This window comes from Bos indicus, chromosome X (genome assembly GCF_029378745.1).
Source record: "Bos indicus isolate NIAB-ARS_2022 breed Sahiwal x Tharparkar chromosome X, NIAB-ARS_B.indTharparkar_mat_pri_1.0, whole genome shotgun sequence".
NCBI classification, from domain to species: Eukaryota; Metazoa; Chordata; class Mammalia; order Artiodactyla; family Bovidae; genus Bos; species Bos indicus.
Window position 1 is genome coordinate 15585062 of NC_091789.1, and position 19549 is coordinate 15604610.

The 19549-nt window shown below is 39.3% G+C and overlaps 1 protein-coding gene across 1 annotated transcript; it reads left to right on the plus strand.

Annotated features, from left to right (window-relative positions):
• The first annotated feature begins 4468 nt into the window (after positions 1 to 4468).
• Positions 4469 to 5395, plus strand: LOC109555115 (olfactory receptor 13H1-like). Its single transcript, XM_019955692.2, has one exon. It carries the CDS (start codon positions 4469 to 4471, stop codon positions 5393 to 5395), a length of 927 nt encoding a protein of 308 aa, XP_019811251.1.
• Positions 5396 to 19549: the final 14154 nt, after the last annotated feature.

Genomic DNA, 19549 nt, shown 5'->3' on the forward strand with positions numbered 1-19549 from the left:
GATACTGAAAATAGGTAGTAGGGAAGAGTAGGAAACTGGGTAAGATATTCACAGAGCCCAGGATACTTCCTTGAAATCATTCAGTTTTCTTTAAAGCCCTGAACACAACATGGTTTATTATCATTTCTGTCTTTTTAAAGTGACAGTTTGGTTTAATTGTGTTCCAGTTCATCAAGATAAGGTAATAGATAGATAAGTATTGCCAAGAGGCAAAAGGTGTCTAATCTAGCAGCTCTAAAATTGAAATAACCTAAGGGTTTTGAGGCAAAGTATTTGAAAGACCTCAATCCTCCTTATGTTATAACTTTTCTAGGAAAAATAAGACAACAATGTATATGAGTCAAAGGTCAGTGAAAGAAATGTTTGTCTAGGAAATTAAATAATATAATACCATCAACAAGGGCTGTACATCAAAGATTTGGCAATTGTAACTTGACCTAATTTTTTTAAAAAAATATTTTTTTCTTCAGGTTTCCAGGCATTTGGGAGTTTGAGAAGCTGGAAAGGCTTTTGAAATCTCATCAGGAGAGTTTTCAGGAAGATTGTCAGCGTTCCAAACCTGACAACTGTTAGAAAATTGATATTTTCGGCAGTCTCATTCTGCTCCATCTACTGGTACTTGAGAGGAACCTCCAATGGTGAGTCAATATCAGAAAAAGACTCCAATTTCTTTCATTCCCCTTCCTACTTTTTAAAAAAATCTCTACTCATTTATCAGACATGGGCAACCTCCAGGAAGGCAAACGGCAGCTATTAGTTGAAAGAAAAATTAGGCTATATAAATAATTGCAGGCAACAAGACTGAGATGGGAAACATTCTTCTTTAATGATAATTTTAGGATAAGACAATCAGCACTGTCTTTGGACAACAGGGCCCACACTAAATGAAAAATAGTGCCCTTGATTTAGATGCTGAAAAGCCTTTGAGTGTGAAATGGAAGTTGTCATCAATTCTAGTTCCATAGGTCCAAACACAGTACTAATGAAGGCAAGTTCATAGGTTCGATTCCAGTTTCTGTCAGTAAGCTTAACACCATTAAAAACAAATCTCCCCACACCCACATAGACTGAGCACCAAGTTTTAGTCAAATGGCTCATTAGCTTTTTCAGTTAAATTCAGGAAAAGCTAAGGGATAGATTCTATAAAAAGTGAAAAGAAAGTGAAGTCGCTCAGTCAAGTCCAACTCTTTGCGACCCCATGGACTGTAACCTGCCAGGCTCCTCCACCCATGGGATTTTCCAGGCAAGAATACTGGAGTGGGTTGCCATTTCCTTCTCAAGGGGAGCTTCCCAACCCAGGGATCGAACCTGGGTCTTCCACAGACCTGTCTTTCAGGCAGGCTCTTTACTGTCTGACCACCAGGGAAGCCCTAGACTCTATAAACACAACCTCAATACTGGAGAAACAAAACACATCTTTCAGGTCATTAAGAATGATAGGTTTATATAAGGAGAGAAAACATTTGACCAATATTTAATATTCAACAACAAAATCAGTCTGTTTTATAGCATTCTAGGAGCAACAGATATTTTTAAATGGCATAATAGTCAGCAGTCTGTATCTATGCAAAACCACTTCATCCTCCCATCTGCAGCTTGTCCACCATCTTTCTAGATATTCTACTCTGAATGGCCCATATATAGGTAATTGAGAGTTAAACACAAACCACTCAAATTTCAAGTATGTGTGTGTGTGTTAGTCACTCAGTCGTGTCCGACTCTTCGCAACCCCATGGACTCCTCTGTCCATAGGATTCTTAAGGCAAGAATACTGGAGTGGTTGCCATTTCCTTCTCCAGGAAGTATGAGTGTACTAACTTAAAATATAACAGGCTTCAGGGCATTGTTTCATATAGTCGTGTGACTCTAATCTTTCTACATTTTTCCTCTGTGGAAATGACTATTTCAATTTTAGCTTGGGAAGGAAGAAGCAATCCAAGGGAAACCCCTTTCTCAGAGTACCATGATAAATGAGGACAAAATCAGCATTAGATTTCTCAAGCTATGAGCACAGTCCTGTGAAGGCAAGTTACTATTCTCCTTAACCCTTACATGTGTTTACCACTTCACAAGTGGCATGCACTTTCACTTCCATGAATGTAACATTCTTGTGTACTTAGCCTGTCTGGGAGGCTGAACAAGTAGAGAACTAGACACAGAGATAGGTTACTTGGACTCCAGGACAGAGAAGTGGGAGATTTATAGAATCTTCTTTGCTAAAGACTTCTAAAGACAAGTGAGTCTCCCATTTCAAAGATGGTTAGAGAAATTCCATCCCTTAGTAAACCCTTTCTGTAGCCCACATGCTTCTCCAACAGTGGAGGAAAATGTGGATTCTTCCTATTCCGAGGAGTGTTGAATTTTGTTTTGTTTTCATTTTAATTGAGGGAAATCAGAGAATCCTAGCAAGTTAGAGGTAGAAGGACTCTTAGAGATCACTTAGTTTAACTAGATTGCAAATAAAAATCTCAGCCAGTGAAGGGAAGAAACTTATCCAGAGAAATAGCCAGTGAGTAGCAGAAGCTTCAAGAAATGGATAGAAGAGAAGGGAAAGTTGCTGTCATGAAGGAGCACGTATACATTAGGGGGTGCTTGGCATATAAACAGCATTATCTAGGGAAGAGGCAGGTGGAAAGAGAGGCTGTCTTTTAGTGTGGAACAGCTAAAGAGTTGCATTCACACATTCATTAAGTAGATAATCCTTAAGAACCTTCCATGCACCAGGCGCTATTCTAGGTTTTGGGCATGCAGCAGCAACTTCACTAAGTATATATTCTAGTTGAGAGAGATAATTAAAAACATAATTCATAGATAAAATATATAATGTGCTAGAAGTAATAATTCTAAAGAAAACAATCATGTACAAAAGGGAGACATAAAATACCAGGGGTGAAATGTAAAGCTTTTACACAGGGCGGCCAAAGAAAAACTGACCAAAAAGATGCACTGTGAGTAAAGACTTGAGAGGAGTGGGAAGGTAAGCTATACAAGGATCTTGGTTTCAGAAATATGGAGTAACAAGATCAAAGAGATCAAAGGCTCTGAGAAAGGGATGAGCCATGGTGTTTAAGGAACAACGAGGAGGCCAGTGTGACTAGAGCGAAGTAAGCAAGGAAAAGAATAGGAGGCACTGGGGTCCGAGAGGTAAACGGAAAGCAAACCATGTAACACCTGATAGCTCATAGCAAGGAGATGGTGCTAAATTAGGTTGAAAGAGAAAGCTATAGAAACTTTTTAATGGAAAAGTAATCTGATCCAACTTACAGTTTAGCTGAATCATTTGAAGTGAATGGGGGCAAAGCCAGAAAGAGGGAAACCAGTGAGGAAGCTGTTGGCAAAATTCAGGTGAGTAATGACAATGAATCGGAATAAAGAATGGCAGTGCAGGTGACAAGAGGGATAGTTTGATTCTGAATAATATGTGTGACCTCCCAGGACTTTATACATTCCTCTATTCATTCCATATCCAACAGTTACATATGATGGCCCAGGCACTGTCCTAGGTACCAAGGACAAGCCAGTAAAAAAAAGAAAAATAGACAAGGTTCGGTCCTCAATCAATGTACATTTGCATGGCAGACAAGCAAGTACTAAACCATCAAATCATTAATGCAGTTTCAAAGATTGGAACGTGCTATCAGAAAAATTAAGCAGCATGAGGGGAAAGAGAATGATGAAAGTGAGAAGAGAGTGCTTTTTCAGGTAGGGTGGTCACTTCTTACCACTCAAACTTTTAGAAACATCATATTAGATTGTCACATTCTTAACTGGGGCCCTGAAATCACAACAAGGAAAACACCATAAGAGCTGGAAATGTAACTCCAACCATGGACATTAGCAGAGTTTTCACAGACCTCAGCAGTTCCATGATAAACCATATTTATAGAATATCACTTCAGACCAAAGAAATACTCGGCAGGACTCTATGACAAGAACCATAGTAGATACTAACAAAATGGGAGAATGGAGGTATGAACAATCTAAGAGTGAGACACAAGAGTAGGCAATATTTTAGCTAAGACTGTCAGAAGGTACCCTCTTGGTGGAGGCAATAACTCAACCTGACAGATGTTCAACCATTTTTATGAATCAGATTTGTCTTGGAAAGTGAACAAGTGAGAGAAGCAGAAAGATGCCCTCCTTTTCCTCTCTTCTTACTTGGAAAAAAATGAAACAAAAAGGCATCTGGCAAAAGTGGGTTGGAGAACTTTTCATATAACCATTTCTAAAGGATGGGGAATTTGCTGTTTTCCAGGGGAGGGAGTAGATTTTTAGCTTGGCCTCTGTTCCCATCATAGATATCTCATTTGTATTCTTATATCTCTTGAAGAGGGCAAAGAGAATGATCCTGTACACCCTAATTATTTCCAACTTTCTTATACCATCCTTCCGTGTCTATTCTCATTCTCTCAGATAAAACTAGACAACTACATTGGACCCATTCAATGAATAGTGGAAAGTGGAAAGGATGGCCATGGATAATGCTACAGCAGTATTCGAGTTTCTCCTTATTGGAATATCTAACTATCCTGAGTGGAGAGTCACATTTTTCACATTGGTGCTGATCACTTACCTCAGCACATTATTGGGGAATGGACTTATCATCTTTCTTATCTACATTGACCCTCACCTCCACACTCCAATGTATTTCTTCCTTAGTAACCTGTCTTTCTTGGACCTTTGCTATGGAACAGTCTCCATGCCCCAGGCTTTGGTGCATTGCTTCTCTGCTCATCCTTACCTTTCTTACCCACGATGTTTGACCCAAATAAGTGTCTCTTTGGCCTTGGGTACAGCAGAGTGCCTCCTACTGGCTGTCATGGCCCATGATCGTGTGGTTGCTATCGGCAATCCCCTGCGCTATTCCGTGGTCATGAACAGCTCAGTGTGTGTCTGGCTGGCTGCTACCTCATGGGGGGCATCTCTTGTGCTCACTTCCATGCTCATCTTACCCCTGAGGCTTCACTTCTGTGAGGCAAATGTCATCAACCATTTTGTCTGTGAGATTCTCTCCCTTCTTAAGCTGGCCTGTTCTGATACCAGTCTCAATGAGCTTCTGATCCTCATCACAAGCATTTTTACCCTTCTCCTACCCTTTGGGTTTGTTCTCCTCTCCTATGTCCGAATTGCCGCTGCTGTCCTAAGGATTCGCTCAGCCCAGGGTAGGCTCAAGGCCTTCTCTACCTGTGCTTCTCATGTGACTGTGGTGGTGATCTTCTATGGGGCAGCCATTTCCATGTATATGAAACCACAGTCCAAGTCATCCTCGGATCAAGACAAATTTATCTCAGTGTTTTATGGGGCTCTGACACCCATGCTGAACCCCCTAATATATAGCCTGAGGAATAAGGATGTTAAAGGGGCAATGAGGAAAGTTATGGCAAAAAGGACATAAGTCTTCTTTGCTTCTAAACTTCTATACCATTCAGCTACATCTTCAGTGATGGTAAAAACTGTTTAAAAGTTTCATTTTTACCTTTAGTGGTTGTTGTTCAGTCATTAACTCATGTCCAACTCTTTGAGACCCTATGGACTCTATGGACTGCAGCATGTCAGGCTTCCCTGTCCTTCACCATCCCCCAGAATTTGCTCAAAAAGTGACCATTGAATCAGTGATGCTATCCAACCATGTCATTCTCTGTTGTCCCCTTCTCCGGTGGCTCAGATGGTAAAGAATCCACCTGCAATGCAGGAGACCCAGGTTTGATCCCTGGGTCAGGAGGATCCCCTGACCCACCCCAGTATTCTGTCTGGAGAATTCCATGGACACAGGAGCCTGACGGGCTACAGTCCATGGGGTCACAAAGAATTGAATATGACTGAGGGATTAACACCTTTACCCTTGGTACAGTAGGTGATTGTCATGTGAGAATCTTCAGGATGTGTTCACCACAAAAGCTTATTCCTACTGAGACTTCAGTTTCAGTTACAGACAGTACTTTTGGGGGGGCTTCCCTCATAGCTCAGTTGGTAAAGAATCCACCTGCAATGCAGGAGACCCCAGTTTGATTCCTAGGTTGAGAAGATCCACTGCAGAAGGGAAAGGCTACCCACTCCAGTATTTTGCCCTGGAGAATTCCATGGACTGTATAGTCTATGGGGTCGCAAAGAGTCGGACACGACTGAACAACTTTCACTTTTCACTTTCACAATATTTTTACTCTTTCTTTACATAAAACACATTAGTAGTCACCCGTCAAGCTATTCAACTTCAGGTAAATAAATGTCTCAGAATCATTTCCTCACTGACAGAAGAGACCTAAGCTGTAAGACAACCTCCTATGACTGTTAGCAGGAGGTGAGGCATAAGTGAAATTGGAAAATAGGACGAAGAATGGTATAATAAAAGGCCAGAAGACAAATGTCAGAAATTTTACAACTTTACTGAAGGCAAGGCCTGTTGTAAAAGCACGATTCTCTCCACTTAACCTCAGAATCATGAGAAAATTGTATCATAGCCATTTCCTACGTTACTGTAGTGTTTCATTTTTTTTTCTTTTTCTGAACTTCTTTCAAATATATTATCTCATTCTGTATTCCTAATATTGCTGTAAAGCTGGTAACAAAAGTTACCATAATCCATCCCTCACGTTAACAATGAGACAAACAGAAGCCCAGAGAAAGATGAACAATTGTCTAAAGCCTCACACAAAACAGAAAATTGGACAAAAGATTTACTGAGCACGGCCCCGCCCATCAGAACAAGACATAGATTCCCCCACAGCCAGTCCCTCCCATCAGGAAGCTTCCACAAGCCTCTTATCCTTATCCATCAGAGGGCAGACAGAATGAAAACCATAATTACAGAAAACTAACCAAACTGATCACTTGGACCACAGCCTTGTCTAACTCAATGAAACTACGAGCCATGCCCTGTAGGGCCACCCAAGATGGATGGGTCATGTTAGAGAGTTCTGACAAAATGTGGCCCACTGGAGAAGAGAATGGCAAACCACTTCTGTATTCTTGCCTTGAGAATCCCATGAACAGTATGAAAAGGCAAAAAGATATGACACTGAAAGATGAACTCCCAGGTCAGTTGGTGCCCAATATGCTACTGCAGTAGAGGGGAGAAATAGCTCCAGAAAGAATGAAGAGGCTGAGCCAAAGTGAAAACAACGCTCAGTTGTGGATGTCCATGGTGATGGAAGTAAGTCCAATGCTGTAAAGAACAATATTGCATAAGAACCTGGAATGTAAGGTCCATGAATCAAGGTAAATTGGAAGTGGTCAAACAGGAGATAGCAAGAGTGAACATCGACAATTTAGGAATCAGTGAACTAAATTCCAAGGGAACATTTCATGCAAAGATGGGCACATTAAAGGATAGAACTAAAGACCTAACAGAAACAGAAGATATTAAGAAGAGGTGGCAAGAATATATAAAAGAACTATACAAAAAGGATCTTAATGATCCAGACAACCATGATGGTGTGATCACTCACCTAGAGCCAGACATCCTGGAGTGTAAAGTCAAGTGGGCCTTAGGAAGCATCACTACAAACAAAGCTAGTGGAGGTGATGGAATTCCAGGTGACCTATTTCAAATCATAAAAGATGATGCTGTGAAAGTGCTGCATTTGATATGCCAGCAAATTTGGAAAATTCAGCAGTAGCCACAGGACTGGAAAAGGTCAGTTTTCACTCCAATCCCAAAGAAAGGCGATGCCAAATAATGTTCAAACTACTGTACAAATGCACTCATTTCACATGATAGCAAAGTAATACTCAAATTCTTCAAGCTAGGCTTCAAGAGTACATGAACCAAGAGTTTCCAGATATTCAAGCTGGATTTAGAAAAGGCAGAGGAACCAGAGATCAAATTGCCAACATCTGTTGGATCATAGAAAAAGCAAGAGAATTCCGGGAAAAAAAAATCTACTTCTGCTTTATTGACTATGATAAAGCTTTTGACAGTATGGATCACAACAAATTGTGGAAAGTTCTTAAAGAAATGGGAATACCAGACTACCTTACCTTCCTCCTGAGAAACCTGTGTGCAGGTCAAGAAGCAACAGTTAGAGCCAGTCATGGAACAATGGACTGGTTCCAAATTGGGAAAAGAATATGTCAAGGCTGTATATTGTCACCCTGCTTATTTAACTTATACGCAGAGTACATCATGAGAAATGCCAGACTGGATGGAGCACAAGCTGGAATCAAGATTGCTGGGAGAAATTTCAATAACCTCACATACCCAAATGACACCACCCTTATGGCAGAATGCGAAGAAGAGCTAAAGAGCCTCTTGATGAAAGTGAAAGAGGAGACTGAAAAAGCTGACTTAAAACTCAACATTCAAAAAACTAAGATCATGGCATCCAGTCCCATCACTTCATGGCAAACAGATAGAGAAACAATGGAAACAGTGACAGACTTTATTTTCTTGGGCTCCAAAATCACTGCAGATCATGCGTGACTGCAGCCATGAAATTAAAAGATGCTTGCTCCTCGGAAGAAAAGCTATGACCAACCTAGATAGCATATTAAAATGCAGAGACTTTACTTTGCCAACAAGGTCCATCTAGTCAAAGTTATGGTTTTTCCAGTGGTCATGTATGGATGTGAGATTTGGATCATAAAGTTTAGTGCCAACGAATTGATGCTTTTGAACTGTGGTGTTGGAGAAGACTCTTGAGAGTCCCTTGGACTGCAAGGAGATCAAATCAGTCAATCCCAAAGGAAATCAGTCCTGTATATTCATTGGAAGGACTGATACTGAAGTTGAAGCTCCAATACTTTGGCCACCTGATGTGAAGACTGACTCCTTGGAAAAGACCCTGATTCTGGGAAAGATTGAACACAGGAGGAGAAGGGGAAGACAGAGGATGAGATGGTTGGATGGCATTACCGACTCAATGGACATAAGTTTGCACAAGCTGAGGGAGTTGGTGATGGATAAGGAAGCCTGGTGTGCTGTAGTCCATGGAGTTGGAAAGATCTGGACACAACTGGGTGACTGAACTGAACTGAAAGTCATATATAATTGGTAACAGAATAAAAATTAGAATTCAGATCATCTATATGCCACCTCTGAACTTTTCAATATTGTCCAGAAAAGTATCTGGAATTTTAAAATTATAAATGCACCCAATATTTATCAAGCACTTAACCATATACTGGGTACTGAGCTATGTCCATTATCACATATAATTCTCATTACAATTCAGGGAAGAATCACTACTATCAATCCATAGTAGAGATAAGGAAGTTGAGACTCTTAGAGGTTCTGTGATTTGCCCATGGCCATAGAACCAATATTTAAACCCAGATATAACTGATTTCAGATCCCATTCACTGTATCCAAATTTCAGAGGCCTTAGAGATTATTTAATGAAGTGATTTTTAACTGATTTTTTGATATAATTTATGTACAATAAAATTTATGTAATTACAGTGTACAATTTAAATTTTGACAGGTACTCCCAGAACCACCACCACTATACAGCTACTTAACAATTTTATCACATCCAAAAGTTTCCTCATGGTCTTTTGTAGTCCACCCTTTCCTCCACCCCCAACCCCTGGCAACCACTCATCTGATTTTTTTCATTATATGTCAGCTTTGATTTTCTAGAATTGACTATAAGTGGAATCATACAGTATATGCTCTTCTGTGCATGGATTCTCTTATTCAGCAGGATTTTGAGATTCATCCTTGTTGTTGTAGGCATCAGTAGTTTGTTCCTTTTTCCTGCTGAATAATATTCCATCATACAATTGACTATGGATTGTCAATTTAAAACTGTCAATTTAAAATTGACAATTTAAAATTGTCAATTTAAAACTATGGAGTTTTAAAAACTCCATTCCCTGTTACTGTACATAATATAGTGGTTTTTAAACTTTGGTTCATGCAGTTCTATGGGTTTGGCTGTGGTGCCTGGAACCTGTCAATGGAGGTGAAATTTTCTGTGAAAAATTTCATTTGAAAATGGAGTTCTGATAATAAAACATTTGACAAACAACGATCTATTACAGAGCTCTTGCTTTAGATAAAGAATCAATGGCTCAGTGAACAGAATGTAAATTTCCCAAGACCATGAAACTTTTTGGAAGCAATCTAAGACTAAGACCCAGATATCTTGTCTCCTGGTTTCACTTTTTGGGCAGTTTGACCAAACATAATGAAGTCTTCTCCAAAGCAACCTGATGGAGAACTGGACATAGATGAATAGATAAAAAGATGATGCACAGCACCTAGATCTGAAGTACAGCATCACTGAGCAAGCAGATATTCAATGCACTCGTCAGACACTGACCACTGGAAGTTGATGCCACTTTGTTTGGTACTGCAAAGAGAGTACCAGACACACAAGAGACCTGCCTCACATGTTTACTCACTAACTAAATAAAAGGAATGAGTAAATCACTTATCAAAACAGTCTAATTTTCAAATACATGCAACATTTATTCAAATTCCATCTATTACATATTTTTAAGAGATTGTAGTATTCTCGGCCACAGAAATCATGTTTTAAATCAAGAAATAAAAAATAAATTCAATTATCCTCAAATTAAAAATAAAAACATTTTAAAAATAAAAACTAATTTTGAAAAAAAAAGCCAAGTGATTGAAATCTTGGATTTATTCATTCAACCAATGTTAACTTTCTACTTTTAACCAGGCACTAGGTACTAGGTGCTAGGGCAAGTTTCATACATTTTGCAAAATATTCTTTACTATTAAAATAAATATTTCAAATTAACATTGTGAAATAAAGTTAAATTGATGGAATCAATAAAATTTTACATGAAAAAATAATACAGCCTTTAGGGAGAGAGAAAATCAGAAATTAGGAGAAATATTAAGAGTGCTCATTTTAGTGACCTTGCTTTCAGGGGGAGAAATATTCTACTCTCTATTACAGCTCTCTATTTGCAGCTTAAAGTGAGAATCGTATTTTTGTTAATAATGCCTCTACTACAAAACTGTAACTGTCACTAGATGCTTTGTCTCCGTATTGACTTGTTGGTAGAGACACAGCTTACAGACAGAGTGACAGAGTGGAGTCTGGAGATGGGGTTGCAGAATTGATTCTGCTACTAACTGGCTATGTGACCTTAATTATATCACTCTTTGGCCTTCAAATTTGCTCATCAATACAATAGGAAAGTTGTGTTTGTTACCCAAGGATCTCTCTAGTTCTAACATTCTGCATCTAGGTGTTATTTTATATAGATTTTTTTTCTTTTCTTAAAAAGAGAATAATATCATCAATTTACTCTGCAACTTGCTTTTTCCACTTGACAATATATCATGAACATTCTTCCAGATCAATATATACGGATCTATCTGCTGACTTTAAATTTTAACTTTGAAACAAGTAGGCACTTGGCTTTTTGTTCCAAATTAGTTTTTATTTATTTCTAAAATGTTTTTATTTTTAATTTGAGGATAATTGCATTTATTTAACAAGCATAGCAGCTAGTTAACATAGCTATGGCCCTTCCAGCACCAGTGTTCTGTTTCTAGGCATCTAAATCCCAAAGGCAATCTAATGCAACATTGATACTAATTCATTTTAACTATGAAAAATGAATTGTATGAGGGTGCTGTAGAACAAAATCAATTCCAGATTGTTGAAAACCCCTAAGGTTGACTATCACTTGGCCTCTTGATCACTCACAGGCACTGTGAGAAGCATTCCACTGTGCTCCCCATTCTAGATAGCTGGGTAGTGAAGCTTACCTTGCTTCACCTTGGAAAGCAAGGATTGGTTTGAAACTAAGATAGCTCTGCTAAAAATTGAGAAGAAAGTTTGCAAACTGAAAAAAAAAGTTGCAAAATGATATTTTCCAATAGAGATTTAAGAAAAAATACCATGCCCCATTCATAGGATTGGGGATTTCACTTGAGGAAAGGCAGTGAACTCACTATTTAGACCACAGCCCCTGGAGCCAAAATTTTTGGATTCAGAGCTTCATTCTACCAGTCCTCTTTCAAGTTACTTTCTGTGCTTCGATGTCTCCATGTGAAGTGGGCTGATGTAACACTACTTATAGTGTTCAGGGTTTGATTATGTAGACAATCCCACTCTAGTTATATCAGGCAGGAAGGGATTTAATAAAGAGAATTAGAGGTCTATGAAGCCTTTGGAAGTGTTGTGAGAGGGAAGGTAAAAGAATGTTGCCAACAACTTTAGACAGTTGCAGGAATTGCAAGAATCTGAGGAAGTTTTAAGGAAACTGTTACCAATGATGTCACTGAAGTAGATGCTTCAAGGAACAAAGCTCAAAAGCCACTGAAATCTCTGTTTACAAAGTCTACATACTTTTACAATACAGCTGACAGCTTAAAAGGATGGGAATGGTGTTGAATGTGACTTCATAGCTCAGTTATAAGAACTGTATGACTCAATTCGTGTAAAGCACTTAGAAAAGCACCTGGCCTATAGTTAGAGAACAGCAAGTGTTGGCTGTCATCATGACGTCTGGATCACATGAACCTAAGGCACCAGGAATTGAAATGCCTATATGCTTCTTAAATAGTGCTTTTCAAGGCTGCGCCCTCATCCAGGCATTCAAGCCTCTGTACATATATCACTCATTTAACATGCACTTATTAACTACCTACTATACAAGTAGAGTGGTATTGCCAGAGATGGAGTGGTCAAAAAAACATATTTGATCCTTCCGCTCAAAGAATTCACTGTCTAGGTGGGAAGAAAAACATATACACGGGCAGCATTACTATGTGAATTTATATCTTCCTAGTTCCTAAGATTATAAACACTTTATGCACTTTATGGTTTATCTTATTCTTGAACATATATTACCTCATATCATCTTCTAAATAATTTAATGAGATAAGCAAGCAGATATTATTACTATTGTGAAACTGACATTAACTGATGATAAAGAGCTATAAAAAGGCTGTGATATTATCAAGGTTAGCAGTTAGTGACATAACTGGGATTAGAATACAATTCTCCTAGAATTATTGTGGTGGTAATTACTGATTGTATACAAATATCAAATCATTATGGTGTACACCTAAAACTAATATAATGTTATGTGTCCATTATACCTGAATAAAAAATTAATTTAATTAAAAAATACAATTCTCCTGATGCCGGATGCTCTTTTTGAGGGGAGACTGATGGGTTCAGGAGTCTTTGAAAAAGAAAAGTAGGAAGAAGGTAAAGCTGTTGCTGAATTGGGAAAGGTAAAAACATTAGGTTTTCAGATTGTCTAGCTAAAAAAATCTGACCCTGACTCTTATTGGCTATACAAACTTGGGCAACTTCCTGTCTCAATTTCCTCATCTATAACAGAATGACAATCATAAGACTGAATTTATAAGGTTGTTAAAACAATTGGATCAGTTGATTTTATATAAAATGCTGAGAACTATGGCTGGAACATAGTAAGTTCTCAATAAGCTTTACCTATATTATGGAGAAGGCAATGGCACCCCACTCCAGTACTCTTGCCTGGAAAATCCCATGGACGGAGGAGCCTGGTGGGCTACAGTCCATGGGGTCGCTAAGAGTCGGACACGACTGAGCGACTTCCCTTTCACTTTTCACTTTCATGCATTGGAGAAGGAAATGGCAAACCACTCCATTGTTCTTGCCTGGAGAATCCCAGGGACGGGGGAGCCTGGTGGGCTGCCGTCTATGGGGTCACACAGAGTCGGACACGACTGAAGCGACTTAGCAGCAGCATTGTTATTATACAGTTATTACTACTAACACTGAAGTCTCAATTGACTCAAAAGTAGTTGGTGTTCATCTCACTGTGTTCCTTCTCTCTTTTTTCCCTGCTAGTAATATGCATACCAACTGTTTCTGATTAAGTGTAAGCAGCAGGTCAAGCACTTTTTCAGTACAGCATCATGATGGAGTGAGAAAAGCACATGATTGGGTGTCAGGGAGTCTGGATTCTAGTCTGGATTCTGCTGCTAATGAGCTATGAAACTCTGGATGAATCACTTAACTTCTCTGGACTGCATTTGTCCAACAGGGGAAAATGTATTCTTTAACCTGTCTCAGAAGGGTTGAAAGATCAAATGAGATCATAGATGTTAGACACTAAAAAGCTAAAAGTACTCTAAAAATACTACACAATGGTATTTTCATTATCCTCAGACTTAACCTCTACGTCTTCTCCTCACTTACCCTTAATGACCACTCACTCACCGAATCTTATTGATTCTTGCTCTGAAATATTTTTGAAATCCATCTCTTCTCTGTCCTCAGTGCACCTGCCCTAGTTCACAGCTTCCTCAGCCCTTACCAAGATGACTATAATCAGCTCCTATTTTTCTCTAATCCAGTCTCTCTCTAAACTAGCCATCCAACCAACTTCTCCAGAATGACTATCTAAAGGGGAAAATGTCATCATATTAAACCTTCCTCTACAATCCCACTCCAAGATTAGAAACTTGCAGTGGGTCCCTATTGCCCGTAGGATGCATGCTTGTGTACTCAGCCAACTCAGTTGTGTCTGACTCTTTGCGACCCCATGGACTGTAACTCACCAGGCTCCTCTATCATGGGAAGTGCCAGGCAAGAATACTGGAGTGGGTTGCCATTTCCTTCTCCAGGGGATCTTCCTGATCCAGGGATGGAACCTGGGTCTCTTGCATCTCCTGTATTGGCAGGCAGATTCTTTACTGCTGAGCCACCTGTGAAGTCCTACCTATAGGATATACAACATTACTTGAGACCCTTGCAAACCTGTTTATCCTTATTCTCTACCTTAACTCTGCAAACCCCAGGCCCCAGGAAAGCAGTACTGTTTTCTGACCCCTTTATGTATATATGCCACTGTGTACACTGTTCTCTCTGCCTGCAGTGACCTTCTTGTCTTCTATGCCTGGCAAAACCTCAGTCATCCTTCAAGTTCAGATCATATGTCATGTCCTCAGTGAAGCCTTCCCCAGAGCGTACTCCATTCTGTTTAAACCTGGACAGGTGACTTAATCCCGTTTTCTTTTGCTTAATAACATTCAGTTCAATCTTAAATTCAACATCTTCCCTAGTATTTTATAATCAGTTGTTTTGGAGTATTTATCCCAAATTAGATCATAAGTTTATTGAGAACAAGAAGGTTTTCATCTGTTTCCCTAGCATAGTTCCTGGCCCAGAGTACATACATAATAAGAATTTGTTAAATGAATACATGGCCAACTAATACTTAACTGTCTGGGGTAAAATACAACTATTTTTAAAGTTCCAAGCTGTTACAGACTGATATTTTACAAAATACAACAAAAATATTTTGGCAATGAATGTCAAATCACTTTAAAAGTTACTGTTTACTCTCAATTCTGTTTTTATCTCATTGAAAACATTTTGAGAAGCACTCCCTGGTGGCTCAGTGATAAAGAATCTGCTTGTAATTAGCCTCCAATTAAAATAAATAAATTTTTAAAAAAGAATCTTCCTGCAATGCAAGAGACCTGCATTCGATTCCTGGGTCAGGAAGATCCCCTGGAGAAGGGAATGGCAACCCACTCCATTATTCTTGCCTGGAGAATTTCATGAACAGAGGAGCCTGGAGGGCTACAGTCCATGGGATCACAAAGAGTCAGACACGACTGAGCTACTAACACTTTAACTTTCACTTTTCCAGCTAGACTATTTACTAAGATGCCTCATTCCTAGCCCCTAAAATCTTGAACTCTGAGTTGGAAATTTTAAGAAGGATACATGTAAAATAATAAACAATCAGATCATATATTCAGGCTACAACTGGGCAAGAAATCAATAAAATAATATTATCATAATTAGCCATAGGCACAGATGAAGTAGATCAATGGGACAGTGAATGAGAAGGTGCAGGATTATATTTAGACAATGACCGCCTATGAAGTGCATGCACGCTCAGTCATGTCCAACTCTTTGAGACCCCAAGGACTGTAGCCCACCAGGCTCCTCTGTCCATGGGGATTCTCCAGGCAAGAATACTGGAGTGGGTTGCCATTTCCTACTCCAGCGGATCTTCAAAACCCAGGGATTGAACCCACACTTCTTGTGTCTCCTGCACTGGCAGACAGATTCTTTACCAACAGTGCCACCTGGGTATGGCACCTCAAAAGTAATTCACCAAAGTTTTAGGAAAAAGTGGGATTTCCAGAAACCATTCAAGTCAAAGAGGCTGGGATGGGCTGGGGAAATTGAGGGTAAAGTGAATAAGAAGAGGAAATCTCCAATAAACACTGTTAACATAATTTTGTTTACCTGAATGCTTAATCGAAGCTTTCATGGCATCACAATAGATGGAAGCCATTCCTCCTTTCCTGTTCATTCATTACCTTCTTGAGTCACTGCATTGGAAACCCTCCCAAGAAACACAGGACTCTGAGTAATCACCCTAGTGTTGGTTCCATTATCTGGTAACTCAAGAGCAGAAGTCGGGTTGATAGTGTTAGTCAAAAATTTTACATACTGTCACTAATAAAACATTGGTATTAATAGACAAAATCTACTTGTATTTTAATGACTTAGAAATAACATCCCAGAAGAATATACAGCTTTAGTTCAGTAACAGGATTTAATTGCCTATTTTAGGGACCTAATCCCTGAAGTCTCTTAGTGAAATCGCTTCTTTGGAACCAGAGTGAATAAACACAGAAAGTAACAGCAGATAATGTTTAAGATTGTTCTCTTCTTCTCTTGTTCATCTTTTGGACCACTTAAAGTCCTGGTTTCTAAAATGCTGAATAGAATCAAAATAAAACCCAAGAGCAGGTGAAGAACATACACCCAGCAAGGAAGAAGGAAGCCTTACTTGTCTTTTTGAGCAAATCAACATATATGTATGGAATGGTCAGTCTTGACATGGATCTCCTAGGATGCACCTGTAACTCACCCCCCTTGAAAGACCCGAATACGTCAGTAAGGTAATGATCCTACAACACGTAAGGAGCTATATATTAACACAACTCTTAGAGACCTTCCTGTTTTTGTTTGAGGGGCTTTTTTTGCTATTCCAGTGACTAAAATCAATTTGATTCCCCCAATCTTCATTTATTCATTAACTTCCTGCCATGTGTCAGGAATTGAGACAAGTACTGGAGTTATAGAAATAAATAAAATGCAAATTCTTCTTTCAGAAGGCTCATAGTATAATCTGACCATATTGCCTTATTTATGTCTTCATTCATTTAATTATTTTCCCTCTTCCAGCAAAGAAAGACGACAAATGTGGTCACATTGTCATGGGTGCTACTTCCCAAATGAAGATTCACTTTAAAATAATAATAGCTAATATATATATTATATATATATATATATATATATATATATATGCACCAGATATATAAATATATATGTAGCACAAAAGCCCTATGAGGTAGTCACTATAATTTCCCCAACTTTATAACTGAAGAAACCAAAATAAGTGAGTTAAACAAATTACCAATGTCACATAGTGAATCAGTGATGGATCCAGGATTCAAACTTTGATTAGGAATCCATGCTCTTAACCAACAGTCTGCACTGCCTGATATGAATAACAGCAATTCCTTTCTGTACTCACTATCTATTCCAGTATATTTTGAGGACCTGGGAGCTTTCTGAAGAGCACAGAGAACAGGGAAGATACTCCAAGCATCCATTAATTTTAGTATAAAAAATGAAATGAGTCCTCCTGGGAAGCATGCTTTTACATGGTAAGTGGGACCAGGAAAGCCCTCTTTGGGAAACCTGTGTGAAGAAAAGCGTACCCAATATATTTCTGAAACATCAGAAGCCTGTGACTACATGTGAAAATCTCCACATATGTCTAGTTAATTTAGAAAGAATCTAGCCCACACAGCGCTAAAACACTGAATTATTCAATAAATATATATATATATATATATACATACACACATATATGGTTAGTCTAGTGAGATTCTCTGCTGATACTGCTGCTGCTGCTAAGTCGCTTCAGGGGTGTCCGACTCTGTGTGACCCCATAGATGGCAGCCCACGAGGCTGCCCCATCCCTGGGATTCTCCAGGCAAGAACACTGGAGTGGGTTGCCATTTCCTTCTCCAATACATGAAAGTGAAAAGTGAAAGGGAAGTCGCTCAGTCGTGTCCGACTCTTAGCGACCCCATGGACTGCAGCCTACCAGGCCCCTCCATCCATGGGATTTTCCAGGCAAGAGTACTGGAGTGGGGTGTCATCACCTTCTCTGAGTGAGATTCTCTAAAATCATATAAACACAAAAATGTCTTCTTTGTTTTCCAGCTATCTACACTGGCATTTGTTTTGAGATTTTTAGGGCTATATGATGGCAGATATTGCCAGTCAAAATAAGGCTTTATGATTTAAAATGCTGCCATTCTAGGTGAAACTTTAGTACTCCTTGAAAAAATCTGTGCCCCGAAAATCCAATTCTTGTAATGCTATTAATAAACTATGCTTGTGGTGAATAAAGATCAGATCACCTGACTTTTGTTTCAGTCACAATCCCATAACTCTACTCCAAGAAGACCTTTTCACTTCTGACTGATTGTGTTTTCTGATTTTAATTCTGGGAGTATACAGAATAAAAAGGAGCCTTTAAATTCTCATTCAGTTCAGTTCAGTTACTCAGCCATGTCCGACTCTTTGTGACCCCATGGGTTGCAGCACACCAGTCTTCCCTGTCGATCACCATCTCCAGGAGCTTGCTCAAACTCATGCCCATTGAGTCGGTGATGCCATGCAACCATCTCATCTTCTGTCATCCCCTTCTAGTTAAAAGCCCTTCTTGTAGGATCACTCATAAGTAAAAACAACTGTAATTCGAAGTTTGGCAGCAGCTCAGTATTTTTTCAGTTTGTTGGCCCTTGGTCCTGATTTCTTTTCAGAAGGCTTTATCCTGTATTAGGTTTTATTGAGGAGCTTGTTATAAATTCTTACTCTACTTCCTGAATTACTTGTCTATAAACATCATGTGCTTTCTGAGATTTGGAGTCTGTCCTGAGTAGAGAATCCAAAGAGATCACCTACATCATTAGCCTGGATAGTTCTCCCTGCTGTCTAACGCCCAAGACAAACCTTCCCATCCACAGCCTGTTCTCACCAAGGCCTGACAACTGCCTCATGAGACTGAAACTACACCGTAGATGCCCCAAATCCTGATTTGTGACTAGAACTTTGTAAGAAGGGGTCTTTCCAGGTGGTGCTGTTGGTAAAGAATCCGCCTGCCAGTGCAGGAGACAAGAGGTGTGGATTTGATCCCTGGGTTGGGATGATCCCCTGGAGGAGGAAATAGCAACCCACTCCAGTATTCTTGCCTGGAGAATCCCATGGACAGAGGAGCCTAGTAGGCTATAGTCCATGGGGTCGCAAAAAGTCAGACGTGACTGAGCACGCACGTAATTCATGAGAATTTTTACAGACAATCCAGGAAAAGAGCTTGACCTTAATAATGAACTAGTCTGTGATAGTATGCATATCTGATATAATCATACCAAACAAAAAAGATAAAATTTGGAATGGATGGAAAAGGGTGAAAACATTTTTTTTCCAGATTTTAGAATAAACCCATTTGCTCTCTTCACTATCACACCTTCCCTCCATGCAAAGGGCTTTCCCGGTGGCTCAGCAGTAACAAATCTGCC